General features: G+C 43.7%; 1 protein-coding gene across 1 annotated transcript in view; it reads right to left on the bottom strand.

Moving 5' to 3' along the window:
* The window catches only part of spsb4a (splA/ryanodine receptor domain and SOCS box containing 4a), a 156,330-nt gene extending 141,106 nt beyond the window's left edge, over nt 1-15,224 (bottom strand). Inside the window, exon 1 of the mRNA XM_070882370.1 lies at nt 14,430-15,224. Within this exon, the coding sequence (XP_070738471.1) occupies nt 14,430-15,123 (694 nt within the window). The 5' untranslated portion in view covers nt 15,124-15,224. The remainder of the gene's footprint in view (nt 1-14,429) is intronic.
* Between the last annotated feature and the right edge of the window lie 9,294 nt (nt 15,225-24,518).

The following is a 24,518-nucleotide window of genomic DNA, read 5'->3' as shown; positions in this document are numbered from 1 at the left end:
AAAAGCACTTCATTGGCTATAAAGCACTTAGAGATGCCCGGTGGTCCTAAAAAGTGCTATATAAATCCAAGTCTGTCTTTCTTTCTTTACAGTGCCCCAGCTGAGATTTGCTGACTTAACACATGCCAGGGATAGACTATGGTGACTTCTGGCTTATACAGCTCACATACATAGCTTTACCTCCAAGCTAATGGGATGTCTTCATAACATAACATGTGTCAGTCGTGGCTCAATGGGTAGCACACTCGCCTCTGAGTCAGCAGGTTGTGTGGGTTCAAGTCCCACTCCAGGGACTGGAGCACATAAATCTAAGCTAACACTCCAGTGCAGTGCTGAGGGAGCTGTTGAAGTTCCTTCTTTCGCAGGAGACATTAAACCGAGGCCCCATCTGCTCTCTCAGGTGGACGTAAAAGATCCCGTAGCAATATTTCGAAAAATAGCAGGGGAGTTATCCCTGGTGTTCTGGCCAATATCCTGCTGCGTTTCTTACATTACAACAGTGACTACACCCCAAAAGTACTTCATTGATTGTAAAGTGCTTTGAGTCATCCAGTGGTCGTGAAAGGCACTATATAAATCCAAGTCTGTCTTTCTTTAACGCATGTGCATCACTGATACCCTATTTTATTGGGCTTCAGATTGCCAGAGATCAGAAGTGCAGATTATACTTGTGACGCAATTAAACCAAAGTTACTTTATTCTATACATATGGATTACAATAGGATGCAACTTGTCCAACAATACATTGCTATATTCTCCCTCTATTTATTGGGGACTTGGCCTCGAGGGTGTTGCACAGAGCAGTCCTGTGCAATAAGTTTTTAAGTCGGTTCACGGGCTCCAACGCTGCTTGTAATTTCTGCAGTCTAGAGGAGTCCGTGTTCCACGTTTTTATGGAATGTGCGAGATTGCAGCCCCTCTTCCAATATTTGAAAGGGCTGATCCTCAAATTCTGGTTGCACTTCAGTCCCACACTCCTGATCTTTGGGCACCCTGTGCAGAGGGGAGCGGGAAAGTCGGAAGGCCACCTCGTAGGACTGCTCCTGGGCACGGCCAAGGGGGCCATCACCCGGTCCAGGCAGCGGGCGGTCGAGGGGGTCGTTCAGCCCGACTGCCTGTCTCTCTTCCGCGGTTACATCCGAGCCAGGGTATCCCTGGAGATGGAGCATGCGGTGTACACTGGTACGCTCGCGGCCTTTGGCGAGCGGTGGGTGCCGGAGGGACTGGAGTGCATCATCATCCCCGGCAACCAAACTTTAATTTGATCCTTAATGTTTAAAGTTTAATTTGTCTATGTTTGTCAGTTTTAGTGCCCCTCCCCCCTTTTAGCCTGGGGCAGTTGTATAATGTGTATTTCTGGGACCCTCAAACAAAAAACAAGGGGGCGCTTGAAAGGTTTTTGGAGTGTGACCTCCCCTTTAATCAGGGGGCACTTGTTTACTGTTCACAACTAAAATAGTTGTAGATCAGCAGGTTCTGTTGCCATTAACTTGAGTCCTGCAGAACCTGCCTTGCCTGCTCTCAGTGTAGGCCCACAAGGCAGCAGCTCTGCCAATTATGTTTGAAGCAAATTAAAACAGAAAATACTGGAAATATATCTTTTTTTTTAAATTCGTTCATGGGATGTGGGAGTCACTGGCAAAACCAGCATTTATTACCCATCCCTAATTGCCCTTGAGAAGATGGTGGTGAGCTGCCTTCTTGAACCGCTGCAGTCCGTGTGGTGAAGGTACTCCCAACAGTGCTATTGGGGAGGGAGTTGTAGGATTTTGATCCACCGACGATGAAGGAACAGCGATATAATTCCAAGTCAGGATGGTGTGTGACTTGGATGGGAATGTGGAAGTGGTGTTGTTCCCATGCGCCTGCTGGTATTGTCCTTCTAGGTGGTAGAGGTCGCGGGTTTGGGAGGTGCTGCCGAACAATCCTTGGTGAGTTGCTGCAGTGCATCGTCATCATCATCATCATAGGCAGTCCCTCGTATTGAGGATGACTTGCTTCCACAACAAAAAGGGATGAGTTCACAGGTGTTTCAATGAAGGACCTAATATTTCAGGTCCCGAGCTACATGGTGAAGGGTGGAAGATGCCTATGCGTGGATTTTTTTTAAAACGTGTGGTGGCCGTTGCACACCAGCCACCACATGGGCTTGACAGAACTAGGTATTGGTCCAGTGGCAAGGATTAACCAAGACGGCTGCAGCGCATCTTGTAGATGGTACACACTGCAGCCACAGTACATCGGTGATGGACGGAGTGAATGTTTAAGGTGGTGGATGGGGTGCCAATCAAGCGGACTGCTTTGTCCTAGATGGTGTTGAGTTTCTTGAGTGTTGTTGGAGCTGCACTCATCTAGACAAGTCGAGAGTATTTCTTCACACTCCTAACTTGTGCCTTGTAGATGGTGGAAAGGCTTTGGCGAGTCACGAGGTGAGACATTCGCCGCAGAATACCCAGCTTCTGACCTGCTCTTGTTGCCACAGTATTTATGTGGCTGGTCCAGTTAATGGTGACCCCCAGGATGTTGATGCTGGAGTATTCAGCGATAGTAATGCCATTGAATGTCAAGGGGCGATGGTTAGACTCTTGATTGTTTTAGATAGTCATTGCCTGGCACTTGTGTGGCGTTAGAGGGAGTTAGATATGGCCCTTACGGCAAAGGGATCAAGGGATATGGAGAGAAAGCAGGGAAGGGGTACGGAGGTGAATGATCAGCTATGATCTTATTGAATGGTGGTGCAGGCCAAATGGCCTACTCCTGCACCTATCTTCTATATACTATTGCAGAACACATTCTTCGGTGAAGAGTCTAGAAACCAAAATCAACTTGCATTTGTATTGTAGCCAGCTGATGGATGTACCAGGCTAAAAGCAGCACAGTGGCCAGTTTAGCAGTAAACCTGGATCCTTACTTATTTGTGAAGCTATTCCTGTTCCGAAAGTAAAAGGTCAAATCTAATTCTTCTGAATTCTCCTAAAATTAATACCCCAGTTATCATAAAATCAGAAATTTACAGCACGGAAAGAGGCCATTTCAGCCCATCGTGTCCACGCCGGCTAGAGTTATACTCTACTTTTTAAATTGTGTTTTTTTTTTAAAAAAGGAGTATAACTAGGTGATTAACTTCAAGAGAATTTTCATATTAGGCAATTGAAACATGGCAGCCTGCCTGAAAATTCCAATATGACAAACACACCTTAAAAAGATAGTATTGTACACTGGCCTTAATAAACAGGTGTGCACATAAGAGGGTGCAGAGGAGATTTACGAGGATGCTATCTGGAATGGAGAATATTAGCTACAAGGACAGATTGGATAGGCTGGGTTCGGTCTCCTTGGAACAGAGGAAGCCGAGGGGAGACCTCACCGAGGTGTATAAAATTTTGAGGGGCCTGGATATAGTGGATAGCAAGGGCCTATTTCCCTTGGTGGAGGGGTCAATTAAGAGGGGGCATATATTTAAGGTGGTTGGTGGAAGGTTTAGAGGGGATTTGAGGGGAAGCTTCTTCACGGAGAGGGTTGTGGGGGTCTGGAACTCACTGCCTGGAAAGGCGGTACAGGCAGAAACCCTCACTACATTTAAAGAGTGCTGTAACCTGCAGGGCTACGGACCTAGAGCTGGTGTGGGATTAGACTGAATAACCTCTTACTGGCTGGCACAGATACGATAAGTACTTCAGGGAATCTAATACAGCCAGAGTGGTCTCTTAGACTTGTTTCGATCGTCTGGATGGGGTCGGAGAGAAATTTTCCCAGATTTGTGGTTGGATTTTTGCCTCTCCCAGGAGATCGCATGGCTCCGGGTGGGGCGGAGTGTAAAATGAGAGATAGATGGTGTATTGCAGTTGTGTTGGGCGGACTGGTTGGGCCGGATGCTTTTTACCTGTCTGCCATTGTCCATAGGTTTATATGTAACCTTCAGGGCTGCTGACCGAGGGCCGGGTGCAGATACGATGGGCTGAAATAGCCTCCTTCTGCGCTGTAAATTTCTATGCTTTTTCAAAAGCTGCTGAGCAACCCTCATCCAAAAAATAAAAGTGTTCTGGTGAAATACATTTCAGTTTTCTATTTAAATGCCAACAGAATATGTAATTTCTATTGTCCACATGTCCAATTATCTGCCTTCCCAATTATACATCTGAATTTATGGAAGATAATGCCTTGTGTGAGATACTCCTCATTGCATAGCAAATCAACAGCAAGCTCCTCAAATTTGGCACAAGTCAACCTCACAGCCAAGAATGATTAAATTCCATTTCCGTTACTTGTATTAATTCTGCTATCTTGGGTATTGTTGTATCATATATACAGGAGACCAACATTTGGAAACTCGCAACTGCCTGGGAATTTCCATTATTCATCAGGAGAGTCCTTTCCATTAAAGTGGGTAATGGAGGTTCCCGTGTGCATTTTTATTTGGACTACAGTACTTTATTAAGACTAAGGTTAACTGATAGATTACCAGCACTTCAACATTTGGAGGAGGTACACAGACATACGCCAGTACCAAAAGGACTTTTACTGAACGAAGTGGAACAATTTCAACAGAACTGTAATTACAAGTAAAGTGGAACACTGATGGTCTTCTGCTTTGCAGCAGAGTGAATGTATCTGGGTTTCCATTTACAAGTATTTAAAATTACTTCAGAAATTTAAAGCATAAATTGATGGATTTAAAGAACAAAATAATAAACTCCTTGGGCTGGATTATTGGGTCTTCTGTGCTCCGTTTTTCGCCCTGGAGCGGCGGCAATGAGGTGTTTTGTCCGGGTAGTCAGCCTCCAGCGCCCCGCAGGGATCCTCGGGTCTGGTTTAGTGGCGGTGCTGAGCTGCACAACCCGGAAGAGAATTGCCCAATATGCAGTGCTCCTGGTTGCGACACCAGTGCGAGTTTGAAATTCAGTCCGACTCGTACGCTCCAAAGCGCACCCCGCAGTGAATGACTGGGAAATCAGGCGGTGCAATGATACTGACAGCGGAGAGGTAAGTAATGGACTCCTAAGGTAGGTGTGATTGTTTTTTCTTGTAATTTTTATTTGCGATTTGTATTGTGGTGGCATGGGCAATGTTTTGGGAATGTTTTTGTGGTATTTCCCGCCCCCCCCCCCACATCCCAGGCGTGTCTCAGAGCGCTCCTGGCCCAACCCTTTAGCTCGGGAGTTGCTCATCCCAACGCCCTCAGAGGAGTGACTCAATCCCCAGCTCCCCAAACTTACTTACCGAGGTGCAAACTGTTCCCGGGCACTAACTTTCCCTCTCCGCCACAATTATCGCCCCAAAAACATCAAAGCCGAAAATCCAGCCCCTTGTATCTGTCAATTCTTGTGACAAATTCAAGTTCAGTCACAATTTGAAACAAAATCGATCTATACTTTAATATCCATCTTCAAGATGTGTCTGCTCATTGAATTTTGGGTACTGATTGCTTGTTTTCCCCAGGCTGCAATAAATGCATATTACAGTCTGGTATCTGAAAGATAACTTCAAAGGCATTATTTGAATGCAAATTCATTTAGTTTGCAAAGCAATCAGAAATCATTTACTAGAGACTGCAGGCATTGTTCTGAGATCTGGGTTTGATGGCGCATGCAAATGAACATTTGACTCAATTTCCTGAGCTTGTTTCAGACACAGCACCTAAGTTAATAAACTTAGTGAAAACACACTTTGTTTTCCCGATATCTTAGGTTTTAACTTCAACGGGTACAAGATTATACCCTGGCCAGTAAGCAGCCCCTATTCTGTAAAACTTGCCAATGTTTGACATGTCAATGCATGCGAGATACACAAACTTAATTTCCTGAGTTTCTGGTCAGACTTGAACAGATGATATCTCAGATGGCTTTGCAGCAGTTCTTTTGAGGCCATTGATGTAATGATGGAGACACTCTGTGGGTCCACTGATACCCCACGTATCAGTTATGCTATGGACAGTGGTCTAGGGATAGTACAGGTATTGCTCAGAGAATTAGTGAAAGGTTGCGATGTTAGTTACTTTTGTATCCAAGAAATGTAGATAAAATTCTGAAAACTAGTGATCTTTGTATTGTCTGCCACTACTACTTACTATTTTGTAAAAAAATAAACCTGCTTCACAGTTTATGTGCTAAATCATCACCTGATTGAGTGTTCATACTACTGTTTTCTGAAGTCTAGAACAATACTAACTTGTATTTATATAGCACCTTTAAAGTAGAAGCTCATGAGAAGACCTGTTATGTATATAGTAATCTAAGTACAGTATTGGGATTTTTGTTAAACCTTGGGTTCACTACAATAATAGATATTGTACATATAAAAATCACACGCTGATTTATAGAAAGTCAGAACATTTTTATGGGAGTGATATTTGGCTCAGAATATGAGAAATATCATTTTCAGAAAACAATAAACTAACTTCTAATTATAAGGTTTACTGCAAGTCACTCAGATTTGAGTCTGAATTAATACATTCATTAATGATGATGCAACGTTGCACCAGACTCGCTAATGAGACAAATAGATATCCTTTCAAGGAGCTGCAAAAACAGGTTTTCCATTTTACTACAGAATGATACTTCAAGGATAGAAATGCTGAATGTTGCAAGACAACAAGGGAAAGGAGAGAGTTACTTTTTGTGAAACATTTAATACATAAAGGGTACACTTTTTCACTATAACATGCGAACATGTTATCTTGTAAGTCGAGAATCAGGAATGACTTGCTTAAATGTATCCTAGTTAGCGTTGTCATTTCTGCAAATGTGGAGCAAAATCGCTAATATTGTCCAAGAACATAGAAAATAGGTGCAGGAGTAGGCCATTCGGCCCTTCTAGCCTGCACCGCCATTCAATGAGTTCATGGCTGAACATACAACTTCAGTACCCCATTCCTGCTTTCTCGCCATACCCCTTGATCCCCCTAGTAGTAAGGACCTCATCTAACTCCTTTTTGAATATATTTAGTGAATTGGCCTCAACAACTTTCTGTGGTAGAGAATTCCACAGGTTCACCACTCTCTGGGTGAAGAAGTTCCTCCGCATCTCGGTCCTAAATGGCTTACCCCTTATCCTTAGACTGTGACCTCTGGTTCTGGACTTCCCCAACATTGGGAACATTCTTCCTGCATCTAACCTGTCTAACCCCGTCAGAATTTTAAATGTTTCTATGAGGTCCCCTCTCATTCTTCTGAACTCCAGTGAATACAAGCCCAGTTGATCCAGTCTTTCTTGATAGGTCAGTCCCGCCATCCCGGGAATCAGTCTGGTGAACCTTCGCTGCACTCCCTCAATAGCAAGAATGTCCTTCCTCAGGTTAGGAGACCAAAACTGTACACAATACTCCAGGTGTGGCCTCACCAATGCCCTGTACAACTGTAGCAACACCTCCCTGCCCCTGTACTCAAATCCCCTTGCTATGAAGGCCAACATGCCATTTGCTTTCTTAACCGCCTGCTGCACCTGCATGCCAACCTTCAATGACTGATGTACCATGACACCCAGGTCTCTTTGCACCTCCCGTTTTCCTAATCTGTCACCATTCAGATAATAGTCTGTCTCTCTGTTTTTACCACCAAAGTGGATAACCTCACATTTATCCACATTATACTTCATCTGCCATGCATTTGCCCACTCACCTAACCTATCCAAGTCGCTCTGCAGCCTCACAGCATCCTCCTCGCAGCTCACACTGCCACCCAACTTAGTGTCATCCGCAAATTTGGAGATACTACATTTAATCCCCTCGTCTAAATCATTAATGTACAGTGTAAACAGCTGGGGCCCCAGCACAGAACCTTGCGGTACCCCACTAGTCACTGCCTGCCATTCTGAAAAGTACCCATTTACTCCTACTCTTTGCTTCCTGTCTGACAACCAGTTCTCAATCCATGTCAGTACACTACCCCCAATCCCATGTGCTCTAACTTTGCACATCAATCTCTTGTGTGGGACCTTGTCGAACGCCTTCTGAAAGTCCAAATATACCACATCAACTGGTTCTCCCTTATCCACTCTACTGGAAACATCCTCAAAAAATTCCAGAAGATTTGTCAAGCATGATTTCCCTTTCACAAATCCATGCTGACTTGGACCTATCATGTCACTTCTTTCCAAATGCACTGCTATGACATCCTTAATAATTGATTCCATCATTTTACCCACTACCGATGTCAGGCTGACCGGTCGATAATTCCCTGTTTTCTCTCTCCCTCCTTTATTAAAAAGTGGGGTTACATTGGCTACCCTCCACTCCATAGGAACTGATCCAGAGTCAATGGAATGTTGGAAAATGACTGTCAACGCATCCACTATTTCCAAGGCCACCTCCTTAAGTACTCTGGGATGCAGTCCATCAGGCCCTGGGGATTTATCGGCCTTCAATCCCATCAATTTCCCCAACACAATTTCCCGGCTAATAAGGATTTCCCTCAGTTCCTCCTCCTTACTAGACCCCCCGACCCCTTTTATAACCGGAAGGTTGTTCGTGTCCTCCTTCGTGAATACCGAACCAAAGTACTTGTTCAATTGGTCCGCCATTTCTTTGTTCCCCGTTATGACTTCCCCTGATTCTGACTGCAGGGAACATGAATGAATTGTCAATGTGATTTGGATAACTGAACATGTACTATCCCTGCCCACTGCACAAGGATTTGTGGCTAAAGCTTTGCCTGGAATCTGTATGGATTGTACATGAACACAACCTTTTTTTCGTAATTAACCTTTTATGTCAAGTTAGGAGCTTAAAGAATAAATTCTTTGCACACTGTTCAATTCAGTTACAGCATCACCACCCAGGGAGAAAGCACAGCTGCTGATTTAGTCTTGTGGTTGCATTGATATGCATGTCCCTCCAAAATACACAAGTTACTTTCTCCATTCCATCTTAACACTCATATTTCTATTGTTAAATTCTATTTTTTGCACACTTCGAAGAGTTCTTTGGTAAATAGTATTCAAGGCAATTAGGAGCTAATTAGCTGCATTGAAGAAAACTACAACACGCAAAATAAATAAAATATAAACAAAGGACATTTACTTCTTGCAATAGTAAATGGATAATTATTGGACATGAAGCTTCCCCTGGTCTTGTGTGCAAAGCAGTCACTGGTCTTTCTGGGCCAAAAGTCCCAAGTTCAAACCCCAGCCTGTGCAGAGCACTTTGCTTTTAAATTGATGAAAATAGCAGTAAATTAAAATCATACAAGTCAACAAAAATGAAAATTGGGACTAAATCTTTATGACTAACTCAAAGATGATTAAAATTCAACATAAAAAAAGACAAGACTAAAATTGCATCACTGGCAGCATGTTAGTTGATATTAACCAGGGTGACAGTTGAAGTGCCACATCTGGCCAAAATGCCCCAGGGCACTTATCCCGACCAGTGACCTCTGCCAGGAAATGTGCGCACATGCAATGGATGTCAGAAAAGATGGCACTGAGTCCAACTGTATTGCCCTCCACTGTCAAATAGCTTGCTAATACTCATTAATGTATGAAGAATTTCCATCTAGGTGAGGTGCCCGTGGAAATTTATCCAAGCAAGAATAGACACCTTCAAGGGAGAAGGGGGAAGGAAAAAACAATGAAAGAGAATGGGGTGGTGGGGGGGGGAAGAATTGCTTTAATCTCTGGTGAGAATTGAATTATCACAAAATCATTTTAATCAAGTTCAAGTAAAATGACACTGATCAGAATGCCCTTGACGAATAGTAATTTAACCAACCCATGTAAGTCTTCAGGAGATAAATTTATGACCTATTTTGTAGATTCAGTCACACTATAGCACATACTACTCCCGTGATTTATGGTAAACTTCCCTAGAAATCAATTCCAGTCTTCATCAGGAAACAATCATAAATTAGTGTGAATTTATCACACATTTGAGGACATTCAACGTTCTGCCAACACCAATGATCATCAGTCAGCATTAAAACACTAATCAAAAACAGAATAAATAAAATGTTCAATATGAATGGAGAGGGGGAGAAAAAGACTTAAATAAAAAAGGTGCACCCACTCATCAGACTGGACTATTGCAAGCCATGAATTATTTGTCCTTGCAGTTTATTCATTTAAATCCAGTGATTGGTTACAATGCAGTAATTCACTCACGAGTGTCCATTATTCTCTGTATCTATCTGCCTTGTAACATCACTACCATTTCACCTCTTCATCTAAACAAGATGCTGGAGTTAGAGGAAAGTTAATCTTGCGCTCCATCTAATCTGCAAGTGCAAGTGAGATCCAATAGCATGTTCATTAATTGGCCTTTTTCAATTAGCAGCTTCACATTCACTTTTTCCAATTTTGTAATAGTCTCTGTTCTGGATCACTTTCTCTTTCCACCCCAATGCAAAACCGGAAAGGGAAAAAAAAATTATGCTTGTGGTTAGAGTAGTGAGGATGTGAGGTGGAGCATGGCGGCAAGGAAGATTGAGAAGAGGTTTGGAGTGATGACGCAGCCCTGTTTGACCCCGGTCCGGACATGAATTGGATCTGTAATGGATCCGTTGGTAAGGATCACGGCCTGCCAGTCGTGAAGCAGGCGAAGGATGTTGACAAACTTTTGGGGGCATCTGAAACGGAGGCGGATGCTCCATAGACCCTCACGGTTGACAGTGTCAAAGGCCTTTGTAAGATCGAAGGAGCCATATATAAGGGCTGGTGCTGCTCCCTGCATTTTTCCTGCAGCTGTCGCGCTGCAAAGATCATGTCCGTTGTGCCCCCTAGGGGACGAAATCTGCACTGTGATTCCGGGAGGAGCTCCTCGACCACAGGAGAAGATGGTGGAGGAGAACTCTAGCAACAACCTTCCCAGTGGCTGATAGCAGGGAGATTCCCCTGTAGTTGCTGCAGTCGGACGTGTCCGCCTTTTTAAAAGATGGTCACGATCACTGCAACTCAGATCTCCCGGCATGCTCTCCTCCCTCCAGATGAGAGAGATGAGGTCGTGTATCCGCGCCAACAGCGCCTCTCCGCCATACTCTAGCGCCTCAGCAGGGATTCCATCCGCACCCGTAGCCTTGTTATTCTTGAGCTGTTTTATGGCTATGCCTACCTCGTGCAATGTTGGCATTTCAGAATTGGTGGCAGGTCACATGCTGCGGGATGGAGTCGAGAACACTCAAGTCAAAGTCAGAGTCTCGATTGAGAAGGTCTTCAAAGTGCTCCTTTCATCGGGCCCCGACAGCCTCGGTGTCCCTGATGAGTGTTTCCCCGTTCTTAGCCAGGAATGGGGTTGGGCCTTGGGAGTTTGGACCGTAGGTGGCCTTGACTGCAATGAAGAATCCTCGCATATCATGGCTGTCGGCCAGTTGTGCGCTCCTGTGCTTTCTCAATCCACCACCTGTTCTTTAGGTCCCGGGTCTTTTGTTGGACGTGAGCCTTGAGCCGACTATAATGTTGTTTTGCAGCTCCCGAGTTGGGTTGTTGCTTGAGGCTCAGAAATGCTTTGCGCTTGTGATCTATTAGTTCTTCGATCTCTTGAGCATTTTCATCAAACCAGTCCTGATGTTTTCTGGTTGAGTGATCAAGTGTCTCTTCACAGGCACTGGTTATAGAAGCCTGGAGGGCAGACCAAGCGCTGTGGGCATTCAGCATCTCAGGATCATCAAGGCACGATAGATTGGCTGTGAGGCGCTGGCTGTATAGGGCTCTCTTAGCTGGATCTCTCCGTACCCCAGCATTAACTTTTTTGCGGCAATGCTTCTGCTGTCCTCTCTGCTTTGGGGCTATGTTATGATGGATCGGATTTGACGAATCAACAAGCTCCCCGCTGGAGTGGAACTAGTGCCAGTGGGAAGCTGTTTAACCTATGCTGCCTCCAGGCCAGATCCAAAGATCACCCCAACCTCTGTCGTTGAGCTGCAGTACGCGGACGATGCCTGCGTCTGCACACATTCAGGATATAGTCAATGTATTCACTCAGGCATATGAAAGCATGGGCCTTACACTTAACATCCGTAAGACAAAGATCCTCCACCAGCCTGTCCCTGCCACACAGTACTGCCCTCCAATCATCAAGATTCAAGGCGCGGCCATCGACAACATGGACCACTTCCCATACCTCGGGAGCCTCTTGTCAACAAAGGCAGACATTGGTGCAGAGATTCAACATCACCTCCAGTGCAGCCTTCGGCCGAGTGAGGAAAAGAGTGTTTGAAGACCTGGCCCTCAAATCTACCACAAAGCTCATGGTCTACAGGACTGTAGTAATACCTGCGCTCCTGTATGGATCTGAGGCATAGACGATGTATAGAAGACACCTCAAGCTGCTGGAGATATATCACCAACGATGTCTCCGCAAGATCCTGCAAATCCCCTGGGAGGACAGGCGCACCAACATCAGTGTCCTCGTCCAGGTTAACATCCAGTATTGAAGCACTGACCACACTCGATCAGCTTCACTGGGAAGGCCACATAGTTCGCATGCCACATACGAGACTCCCTAAGCAAATGCTTTATGCGGAGCTCCTTCATGGCAAACAAGCCAAAGGTGGGCAGTGGAAGCGTTACAAGGACACCCTCAAAGCCTCCCTGATAAAGTGAGACATCACCACTGACACCCGGGAGATCCTGGCCGAAGACTGCCTGAGGTGGAGAATGTGCATCCGGGAGGGCGTCGAGTTCTTCGAGTCTCAACGCAAATAGCGTGAAGCGGTCAAGCGCAGACAGCGGAAGGAGCGCGCGGCAAACCAACCCCACCCACCCCTTCCCTCAACGAATGTCTGTCCCACCTGTGACAGGGTCTGTGGCTCTCGTATTGGATTGTTCAGCGACCAGAGAACTCACTTTGGGAGTGGAAGCAAGTCTTCCTCGATTCCAAGGGATTGCCTATGATGAGGGTGAGAGATGATGTATATATAATAATCAGACGCAGACAGCACTGCAGCAAAATGCTAAATGATTGCAGAACAGTAGTTAAATGGAGCCACAATCACGTGGAAGGAGAGAAAAAAGGATTAGAGAGTTTCTAAAAATACTATGAAGTGCAAGCAAATAACATGAGAAATGAACTGCATTCAAGGATTTCTGGAACACTTAAATGGACTAAAGAATGTCAGATCGATTTTAATGCAGATAATTGTGCAGTAATATGCAAGGTGGCAAAAAAATAGCAAACAGGCTGTGGGAGGTAGGGTAGAAATGTTACCAGTTTCAATCAGGTTGCGGGTGGGGGGGGGGGGGGGGGGGGGTGGGGGTAGGTAGCGGTGACCAGCAATGACACCACATTCAAAGAATGTGAGGTTGAAAGTTTTCCCCACAGTATAAAATCAATTTATTTTAAGTGGCAGCCATGATTCAGAGGTAGCACTCTCGAATCCGAGTCAGAAGGTTGTTGGTTCAAGCCCCACTCTGGAGACAGGAGCACAAAATCTAGGCTGACATTCTGGTGCAGTACTAAGGGAGTGCTGCACTGTCGAAGGTGCTGTCTTTTGGATGAGATGTTAAACTGAAGCCCTGTCTGTTTCCTCAGGTGGATGTTAAAGATCCAATGCCACTATTCAAGGAAGCAGGGAAGTATCCCCAATATCCTGGCCAATATTTATCCCTCAACCAACATCACAAACAGATTATCTGGTCATTATCACATTGCTGTTTTAAAATTGGCTGCCAGGTTTCCTACATCACAAGAGTGGCAACACTTCAAAAATACTTCATTGGCTGTAAAGTGCTTTGGGACCTCCTGAATAGTGCTATATAAAGTCTTTGTTCTTATTTTTAGTGGCAAATGAGCAAAACTTGTACTTCTATTTGCTAATAGAAATGGGATCCAAGTGGTCTGTGTATTAAATTAGTATATAGCTTTCTATAAATACAATCTTAAATGCAGGGAAGTCATAATGTACATTTAACACACAAGATCTTTTAGAAAGACAAATAGATCAGTTTGTCGACAATCACAAGATTCACACAAATAATGCTTCTTCAGGTGAGATAAAGATGACCTTCAAACATCTATAGAACCGTGTCCCTGCAATGAGCCTTTGGTGGAGGGGCAGGAGAAATACCCTACACATGCGGTTCTGTTGCAAGAATGTCTTTAACATGAAGGCGATGGTGGGGTGGAAAGACAGAAGAAACCGGACTAGCAAGTTCTTCCAACAGCAAGTCAACTTTTTTTTTAAAATAAAAAGATGGACTTCAGTTGTAAAATGTTTGAAAGTCACATTACTACAGGGAACTGAACCTTTGGCTGAAGACATGTTCTTGTATTCAGACAAGAAAATAGACTCCTCCCTCCTCCACCATAGGATATGCACACAATTGAAATCCACCTTTTACTATTTTGTGTTTTGTAAACCTACACAATACCATCATTTTGAAATTTAAAATTTCCTCGACAAAGATTGTGAAAAAGTCTGATGCCCAAATTCTTTACAACTCAAAATGCATTTTACATATTACATTATAAAAAAAGTCAAAAGATTTTAAATGTGACTTACGGTCAAGTCCATTGATGTATCTCATGGTTATCTCGCAGTGCCCCCAGACTGCACTGACTATTGGGTACAGTTTTTTCCCTTTCAGACCTCTGAAGGCCACACCTAGATATTGTCCATCCACTATGAAACTTAGTGTTCCTTCATCCATGTCCAGAACCACCAAGAAGCTATCTGGCAGCACAAAAGATTCATCTGGCTCCAAAAACACTGGATAGATTGGTCCTGGCTGATTTTTACTATTGTGATATAGTTTGTTGCGACCCAAGTCCCAACCCCATGATTCATTATTGCTGCCAACTAACGATGTGTATCCCACAGAATGCAATGGAGCTTCAGCTGTTGCCACGCCAACCACTGCATGCGTTCCCCTCTGCCTGGTGGGCCAGTGAATCTGCCAGACGTGAAGCCCTCGTGTGTACCCAACTTTTCCTCGAATACAATCTGTGCTCTGGGCTACTGGATGTCTGTGAAAGGTTACCTTGTCATCTTCTTTTACAAAAATGTTCAGAGAACGATCTTCGTTGTTCCAGGCATGTTTGAGCTGAACCTCACGAGAAGCTGACGGCATGTCCAGTAGCATGTCAAGCCGAGTTGGTTTGCAGAAGTCAGGACCTCGCAACTCTCGCTTAACTGGCCTGTAGGCTGGTTCCCTCACATCCACAGACTTTATATTCCCTGAGATTTTCTGGCCCATTTCTTGGCTCAAAAACCGCTGAGAAGATTGTTTTGGCCTATTGTTACCTCATGTAAGCACTTCACAGTGAGCCAACAGTACGACAAGCAGACTGATTTATTTCCTCCTTTTGCAGTCAGAGAACAGCTTCCTTCAGGGAAAACTCCTGAAAATGAAAAAAAATCAAGTAAGCTCCGTGAAGATTTTTTTTCCTCTTTCCTTCATTTACATTCCATAAACAATCTCTTGATTTAGGAAATGGGAAAAATTATATACTACACAGCCTGAGCTAAATAACATAGCACTTACTAGACTGTAACCAGTAAAAGAACTGAAGCAGGATGCAATTTTCCCACATTACTTTAAAGTTCAGACGAAACTTCCTCTGATTCATAATGGGATACAGACATTCTCCACCTTAGCTTCTTCAAGCCCTCTCCACTTTGCAGTCAGTGATGAGTCACTGCGCAAAGAAGCAATTTTTAAAAATTCTTGCCAGACAGCTCAGTTTAAATTTCCATTCATATTGCAAGAAATATTTTCTGTGCCAAACAAAACCTGTATTGTATGTTTCCAGATCCTCCTACACTGAATCATGTTTTAGGGAAATGTGCACATGATCACACTGCAATTTATAATGTAAATAATAAAATAAACTTTGGTGTATGGGAAAATGCCATACCCATTTGAAATTCAATCAGATTGTCTGAAATGTCAACACATTATTACTGTGCACTTGAACTTACTACATGAACTTAGACTAAATGGACCTACAAATAAGCAAGCCAAATTTAGGCAATGTGCTTATTGGTACAACTATAAGGAAAGACGGAACAGGCTGGGGCTCTTTTCTCTAAAAAAGAGAAGACGGGGAGCTGACTTGACAAGAGGTTTTAAAGTTATGAAGGGGCTCGATAGGGTAGACGTAGAGAACATGTTTCCACTTATGGGGAAGTTCAAAATTAGGGGTCATAAATAAAAGATAGTCACTAATATATCCAATAAGGAATTCAGGAGAAACTTATTTATTCAGAGAGTGATAAGAATGTGGATCTCGCTACCACATGGAGTAGTTGAAACGATTAGCATAAATGTATTTAAGGGGAAGCTAGATAAGTACATGAGGGAGAAAGGAAAGAAAAGCAGACTTGGATTTATATAGCGCCTTTCACGACCACTGGCTGTAAAGCACTTTGAGACGTCCAATGAAGTACTTTTGGAGTGTGGTCACTGTTGTAATGTAGAAAACACGGCAGCTAATTTGCAAGCCCCCACAAACAGCAATTGATAATGACCAGATAATCTGTTTTTGTTATGTTGACTGAGGGAAAAGTATTGGCCAGGACACCGGGAGTAACTTCCCTGCGCTCCTTCCAAATAGTGCCATGGGATCTTTTACGTCACTTGAGAGAGCAGTTGCGGCCTTGGTTTAACGTCTCATCTGAAAGACGGCACCTCCAACAGCTCAGTGCTCCCTCAGTGTCAGCCTAGATTTTGTGTGTTCAAGTCCCTGGAATGGGACGAGAGTGCGACCCAATGAGCCACAGCTGACAATAGAAGGACATGTTGAAATGGTGAGATGATAAGGTGGGGGAAGGCTTGTGGGGAGTATAAACGGCAGCATAGGCCTGTTGGGCTGAATGGCCAGTTTCTGTCCTGTAAAATTCTATGTATTTTTCTTCACCTTTTCCTAAACCTACATTTAAAGCAAAATCCATCTTATGTTCATGAATAGAGTGAGTCCCCTTTTGAAGCCATGGGTGGATAAGGGAGAAACCAGTGGATGTGGTGTATTTGAATTTCGAGAAGGCAGTCGATAAAGGTGCCACATAAAGGGCCCAAGTTTCCACACGATTAAAAACGGGCGCCCCTCCGAGCTGGTCGCTCATTTTTCGCGCCTAAAACGGCGCCGGAAAAAAACCTCGCGATTCTGGAGAGCCCTGCAAGCTCCTTGTCTGTTTGGCGCAGCGCCCAGGGGGGCGGAGCCTACACTCGCGCCGATTTTGTAAGTGGGAGGGGGCGGGTACTATTTAAATTAGTTTTTTTCCTGCCGGCAACGCTGCGCGTGCGCGTTGGAGCGTTCGCGCACGCGCAGTGTGAAGGAAACATTGGCACTCAGCCATTTTTGTAATTCTTTGTAGCTGTTTAGTTTTTGAACATTTTTTAATAAAAGCACATTGCCATCAGCACATCAGCACTGAGAAGGCTGCAGGAAGCCTCAGAAAGTTGAGGCAGCCGTTTCCCGACGACCTCCCCCTTTTGCCGTCGGGAAATGGCTCCTCAATTTCTGAGGCTTCCTGCAGCCTTCTGTCTCCTTCCCTCCCTCCCGCCTCTGGAATGGCTTCCTTCCCCCCCACCCCCCGCTGCGTTCGGTCGGTCGGTCGGGTCCCTCCCGCCCGCTTGCTCGCTCGCCGTCTGGAACGGCTCCCCCACCCCTTGTATTCAGTCGCTCGCCCGCCGTCTGGAACGGCTCTTCCCCCACTCCCCCTGCGTTCGGTCGGTTGGGTCCCTCCCCGCCGTCTGGAACGGCTTCCCTGCGTTTGGTCGGTCCCCTCCGGAATGGCTTCCCCCCCCCCCCCCCCCCTGCGTTCGGTCGCTCGCCCGCCGTCTGGAACGGCTTCCTCCCCCCCCCGCGTTCGGTCGGTTCCCTCCCTCCCTCCCTCCCTCCCGCCTGCCTTCGGGAACGGCTGCCTCGTTTTGTGAGGCTTGCTGCAGCATTCTTCCTGGCTGAAGCACTTTCATACAGGTAGGAAGATGGTTTATTTAATCTTTTCTTTGCTTATAAATTTTTATTCAGGTTGGATTTATTTGTATAAGTATAAATAAGGATTTATTGTAGAATGTAATGACTTCCCTCCCACCCCCCACCCCCTCACCCACCTCGTTCTGGACGCCTAATTTGTAACCTGCGCCTGATTTTTTAATGTGTAGAACAGGTTTTTTCAGTTCTACAAAAATCTTCACTTGCTCCATTCTAAGTTAGTTTGGAGTACGTTTTCACTGCGGAAACTTTCAAATCAGGCGTCAGTGGCCGGACGCGCCCCCTTTTGAAGAAAAAATTCTGTTCCAAAGTGGAACTGTTCTACCTGACTAGAACTGCAGAAAAAAAAATGTGGAGAATTGCGATTTCTAAGATAGTCCGTTCTCCACCAGTTGCTCCTAAAAATCAGGCGCAAATCATGTGGAAACTTGGGCCCAAAAGGTTACTGCACAAGATAAAAGTTCAGAGTTTGAGGGCTATATATTAGCATGGATAGTGGATTGGCTAACTAACAGAAAACAGAGAGTCGGAATAAATGGGTCATTTTCCGGTTGGCAAACGGTAACTAGTGGGGTGCCACAGGGATCGCTGTTGAGGCCACAATTATTTACTATATATATTAATGATTTGGATGAAGGGACAGAGTGTAATGTAGCCAAGTTTGATGATGCAAAGATGGGTGGGAAAGCAAGTTGCGAGGAACACACCAACAAATCTGCAAAGGGATATAGACAGGCTAAGTGAGTGGGCAAAAATTTGGCAGATGGAGTATAATGTGGGAAAGTTTGAGGTTATCCACTTTGGCAAAAAAAAATAAAGCAGCAAATTATTTAAATGGAGAGAAATTACAAAATGCTGCAGTACAGACCTGTGGGTCCTTGTGCATGAAACACAAAACTCTAGTAAGCAGGTACAAGTAATCAGGAAGGCAAATGAAGTGTTGGCCTTTATTGCAAAGGGGATGGAGTATAAAAGCAGAGAAGTCCTGCTACAACTGTACAGGGCATTGGTGAGGCCACACCTAGAGTACTATGTATAATTTTGGTCGTCTTATTTAAGGAGGGATATACTTGCATTGGAGGCAGTTTGGACAAGGTTCACTAGGTTGATTCCTGAGATGAAGGGGTTGACTTATGAAGAAAGGTCAAGTAGGTTGGGCCTATACTCATTGGAGTTTAGAAGAATGAGAGGTGATCTTATTGAAACATACAAGATACTGAGGGGGCTCGACAAGGTAGATGCAGAGAGGATGTTTCCCCTCGTGGGGGACTCTAGAACTAGGGGGCATAGTTTCAGAATAAGGGGTCGCCCATTTAAAACTGAGATGAGGAGGAATTTCTTCTCCAAGGGTCATAAATCTGTAAAATTCTCTGCCCCAGAGAGCTGTGGAGGCTGGGTCTTTGAAAATATTTAAAGGTAGAGAGAGAGAGAGATTTTTGAGCGATAAGGGAGTTAAGAGTTCTGGGGAGCGGGCAGGGAAGTTGAGCTGAGACCAAGATCAGATCAGTCATGATCTTATTGAATGGCAGAGCAGGCTCGAGGGGCCTAATGGCCTACTCCTGCTCCTATTTCTTATGTTATCAAAATTTAAAATGACAAGATCCTGCCAAACAAACCTCCATAATGAGCCAACGTTCACTATTTTTGAGAAAGTCACCTCCCAAGTGGATTGAAGAAAGCCCAAAAGGTTTTATTTATTGAGATTTCCAAAAACATTTTGACAAAGATCTACATGAATGGCTATTTAAACTTAAAACGGGTTCAGATTCAAAATACATGGGAATGGATGAGATCCACTCATGGGTATAAAGCTGCAGATAGATCTTTGTTGAAGGAATTGTGTCAGGGGAGGAGGCTGTGGGCAGGCCTAAGTGCTGAATAACATACATCAGGGATGTTTTGGGTCTCTGCAGATTCTAATTTATATTAAAATGAGTCATTTAGAAGCTCAAGGCAAATTAGATAAATTCAGAGATTTACCAGGGTGCCTTTTATACTGATCTTTAGTTACCAGTTCTTAAGAGCAGGGCTCCCAGCCAGGATACAAATGAAGGTAAAATTCCTGAATTCCCGGCAGCAAGAGCCAGTTAAAATGCCACATGCGCAACAGTTGACACATTTACAGATTTTAAGTGTAGTCCTCCCTCCTCAATATTACATCAGCACATATATGCCCATTGCTTAGATGAAATGATGATGTAATGGTCTGACTTTCGACACAATGACTTTGAGCATGTGCGGTGCCCATGTTGTGCAAGCACATCACTCAATGGATTCTGCTGCAGGTTCGTGGGAAGATCTGCATCATGACTTGCTGTGCAAAGGAGAGAATGGCGCTCAAGAGGTTTAGTTGAATTGGATGCAGTAACCCAGGAACTACAGAATGGTTTCGACAAGTTGGAGCAGTGATGAAGTTGAAAGCAAAAAAAAGTGTACATTGATACAAGTGGCCCAAGTCTTTTTCTTCCCCTGAATGGTGAAGTTGAAAAAGATCTAAACAAAGATCAAAACAACTTTAAAAGCAACAGCAAGTCAGTGCTTCAAAATGGAACCAGTACCTTCTCAGGCTTCAGAATTGACAAGCCAGCATCACCTGCTGTGGAACAAAGTCTGCTTCTCTTTGATCAGAAATCTGTTACGTTAAACCAAATGTGAATTGAATGTGTTTTTTTTTAAACATTTTTATTTTACTTGATTTGAGCCAACATCAACACTCCTGTAGTCACCTTGTATTTAAAGATTGTAAGCATCAATGGTATTATCCATCCGATCACCTTAGGTTGATGGACAATTTCAAAGTAACTACCTATTCTTTAAAGATATTGAAAAGTAACATTTGGGTGTTGAGGAATTAAGTCAGCTCCATCAATTACCGCTTACATAATCTTTCAAAACCCCATCTGATTTTCACCGAGAAACAAGATTGCATTCTTCCTTCCAAGGAACCTTTTGTCTCAAGATCACACTTGGACTAGTTTATTTAGTTAATGGCTTACAAATGGTCTCCAGTGTTCTAGTATTTCATTATGTTGAATATTTTTTCTGTATTGTTTCTGTAAGTAATTTAGTTTGTGAAAAAGTACAAATTAAATGAGTTAGCTTGTTACAAAGTAAAGCTATCTTGTGTTGTTGATACTATCCATTTTGAAGGGACACGTGATGTTGTGATATCCTACATTTTATCCAGTAGGAATTTTGCTATAAAAGTAACCAATTATCGCATCTCCTAAAATTGTAGGGAACAGTTCCGAGTGCAAGTAGGTTCGCCAATGTAAACTGCAATTTTCAGTTAATTCGAGTTCAGAGATTTGGGTGTCATACCTGGTTCTCTCCCCAAATCCGCTGGCATTTTCTTTCCTTTGAGCACATCGCGTTCCACCCTCTCACTTCTCCTTTAAAATCCTAAATTTTTTACAGCTTGCCTCAGCCCCGATTGGAGCTCTCATCGTGACAGTGTCCCTGAGCTTATCCACTAAGTGACTCCTGATCCTTGATGATTTCCACATCCTCTCAGCTCCCCTGAGTTCATTGCCTTCCAGTACTCCCTGAACCTCTCCATTCAAATAAACTGTCCTACCCATATTCATGGTCACCCTGTTGTAATCGCTATCTTCCACAGGTCTCTCAGTGACAAAGTCATTCCTGGGATACCTCTTCATCCAGACCCCCTTCCTTCTGCATCGGTCCCTGGAAACATCAATCCTCCTCCCTCTTCCTCCTCCCCTCCCCCCCCCGCCCCCAAAGAAAGTTATAACTGCACTTTGAAACTCCAACTGCCTAGCTTTTGGCCTTCAATTCACCACGCTACATCTGCAGCTGTCGATTTGTTCAAGCACTCCCTCAACTCCTCTGTCATTGTTTCCCATTTCAAATAAAATCCCATTCTGCCATTTATATAGTCTATAAAACCTCCTTGGATTTACTTGTTTTTGGATTGTAGAAATATTGTGTACTTTATCCAGCAAGCTTTTCACAATTGTATGCAACTTATCAAAATTTAATAAATGGCATGGGCTCGACGGGCCGAATGACCTTCTTCCGTGCTGTAACTTTTCTATGATTCTATATCCAGCTCCTGGCTTATATATTTGGGGGAGTGGGATGGGGGTAAATGTCATTATAACATCGACAGAAAATAATTTTATAATAGATTAAGATATATTCTATAAAAGATTATTAAGTTCATCATATTTATTGGACTTTGTTCAAGTATCTTATTATATCCTAATAATTGCAAGGCAAAGTTAAAAAGTGCACAAGCATAGTTTTGGTGGTGGTTGGGGGGGGGGGGGGTGGAGGAAGAGAGTATCCTTAACAAATTCCCCTTTCACCACTGAGAGGGTTATGTTGAAATGGCAAATGGGCATTTTAGTCATGCATGAACCTAGATGCCAAGTGCTCAGCCATTGTTTTTGGCAGGAGGAGTGAAGGGAAGAGAGAAAGGACAGCTGAATCTCATCCTGTTCTCACTTCTGCACTTTCAACACAGGCATGAAAGAGCAGTGAGGAATGGGAATCCTGGCTAATTCTATCCTAGCCAAGATCAATTAACTCAGCAATGACCATGGATCAAATCTGGGATCTTTCAAAGCCTGCCTGGTTCAATATCAGTGAAGTGCATCCGCTTACTGAGTCTCAGTGTAAATCATGTACAGAAATTTAAAAAGTTTAATTTCCTGCAAGATAGAAAGAACTTGCATTTACAAATAACCTTTCACAACCGCAGGATGACCCAAAGTACTTCACAACTGAAGTACATGAGCACATAAATCTAGACTGACACCCCAGTGCAGTGCTGAGGGAGAGCTACACTGCCAGAGGTGACGTCTTTTGCATGAGTGTTAAACCGAGGCCCCATCTTCCCTCTCGGGTAGATGTAAAAGATCCCAAGGCACTATTTCGAAGAGCAGGGGAATTGTCCCCGGTGTCCTAGCCAATATTTATCCCTCAGTCAACACAACAAAAACAGATTATGTGGTCATTATCACATTGCTGTTTGTGGGAGTTTGCTGTCCGCAAGTTGGCTGCCGTATTTCCCACATCACAATAGTGACTACACTCCAAAAAGTACTTCATTGGCTGTAAAGCGCTTTGAGACATCCAGTGTTTGTGAAAGGCGCTATATAAATGCTGGTCTTTCTTTGTGTATAATGTAGGGATATGCAACAGCAAATTTGCACACAGCAAGGTCTCACAAACAGCAACTAAACTTTTAGTGATGTTGGTGGAGGGATAAATGTTGGCCTGGACACTGGGAAAAGTCTCCTGCTCTTCTTTGAATAGTGCCTTGGGATGTTTTAAATCCACCTGAGAGCAGAGACAGGACCTTGGTTTAACATTTCATGTGATAGCTAACACTTCTGACAATGCAGCACTCCCTCAGTAATGCAGTGAAGTGTCAGTCCAGACTATTTGCTCAGGTCCTGGAGTAGGGCTTGAAAACATGACCTTCTGACTCAGAGCCGAGTGTACTACCAGCGAGCCAAGGCTGACACCCAATATCTGTCCAAGGATGCTGGATATTTTTTCTCCAAACTCTGCTTTTCACACAGTTTAAAGAAAGTTTTGTAGCTCTCTGGCAAGCACTTAAAAGTTGTGCTTTCAAAAGATTTCCAACTAGTAAACTGGATAAATTTGATATATCCATGAATACTGAAATCTGGATCAAATTGGATCTTTATTGATTCCGGTCGCTTACTGCATTTTAATTTTAAAAGATTTCCAAGAAGTTTTCCTCAGATTCATCACTCAACAGTGATGAGCCGTGACCCAGCGAGGCAGGAATTACAGCAAAAGTAAATGACCATGCCATTTCTACTTGTGAACAGTACATGTTCCATACCCTTACCCAATAAGATGTGACTTATTTGATGTATCCATACACATTTCTTTAGGCATTTGTGCTACAAAACATGCCAAGAGCAGATCAACGACCCTGATGATCTATTACGTGCCTTGGTCCTGCGCTGCTCTGGTTGGCTGCCGAGTTGTGTAGGAGAATGGTCTCCGCAGCTTTTCGCTCAGATTTTTCATTTCCAAAGTATTTTATTTTCACTTGCATATCTCACCTCCAGCCACCCTTGCCCCAACTCCCATTGTATTAAAATTGGAACTTTACCTCCAGGTGATCGTCCATGGTCTCTAAACTTCCCCTGATCTAGTAAGTGATATAGTATAAATCTATACATTTTGAACATTCAAAAATCTTTAGGCTCCTGCTTGAGATTTTGAAATGCTACTTAACTTTTTCGATTTGATAAATGCCTCGGATAGTTTCTGTGTGTCAGACTTTTCAATGGATATAAATTCTGTAATATTTATGAAAGGAATCTTGATACAACTCTTCATACCTCTTGCAAAGAGACTCAACAGATTGGGAAACCTTTACACAGAGGATTTTTAAGATATTAGCAAATGACCCAGACAAATCCAAATAAATATATATATTTTTTAAATTATTTATTTATTTATAGTACCTTGTAGTCATTGAGGCAACGGGTAGGCCCAGAGTTTCCTCCTAATTTGCGCTCAGATACACACATTCTGAGCACAAAAAAAGCAAAGATAATAGAAATTTGGGTGTAAATGAATTATGCTTGTAACTACAATATGCCAAGGTATCCACAATCTTTTAAGTGTGTCCACTGAATCCTGC

Source organism: Pristiophorus japonicus, chromosome 6 (assembly GCF_044704955.1).
Source record: "Pristiophorus japonicus isolate sPriJap1 chromosome 6, sPriJap1.hap1, whole genome shotgun sequence".
NCBI classification, from domain to species: domain Eukaryota; kingdom Metazoa; phylum Chordata; class Chondrichthyes; family Pristiophoridae; genus Pristiophorus; species Pristiophorus japonicus.
Note: the sequence above shows the minus strand (reverse complement) of the source record. Positions and strands in the feature narration are given on the sequence as shown.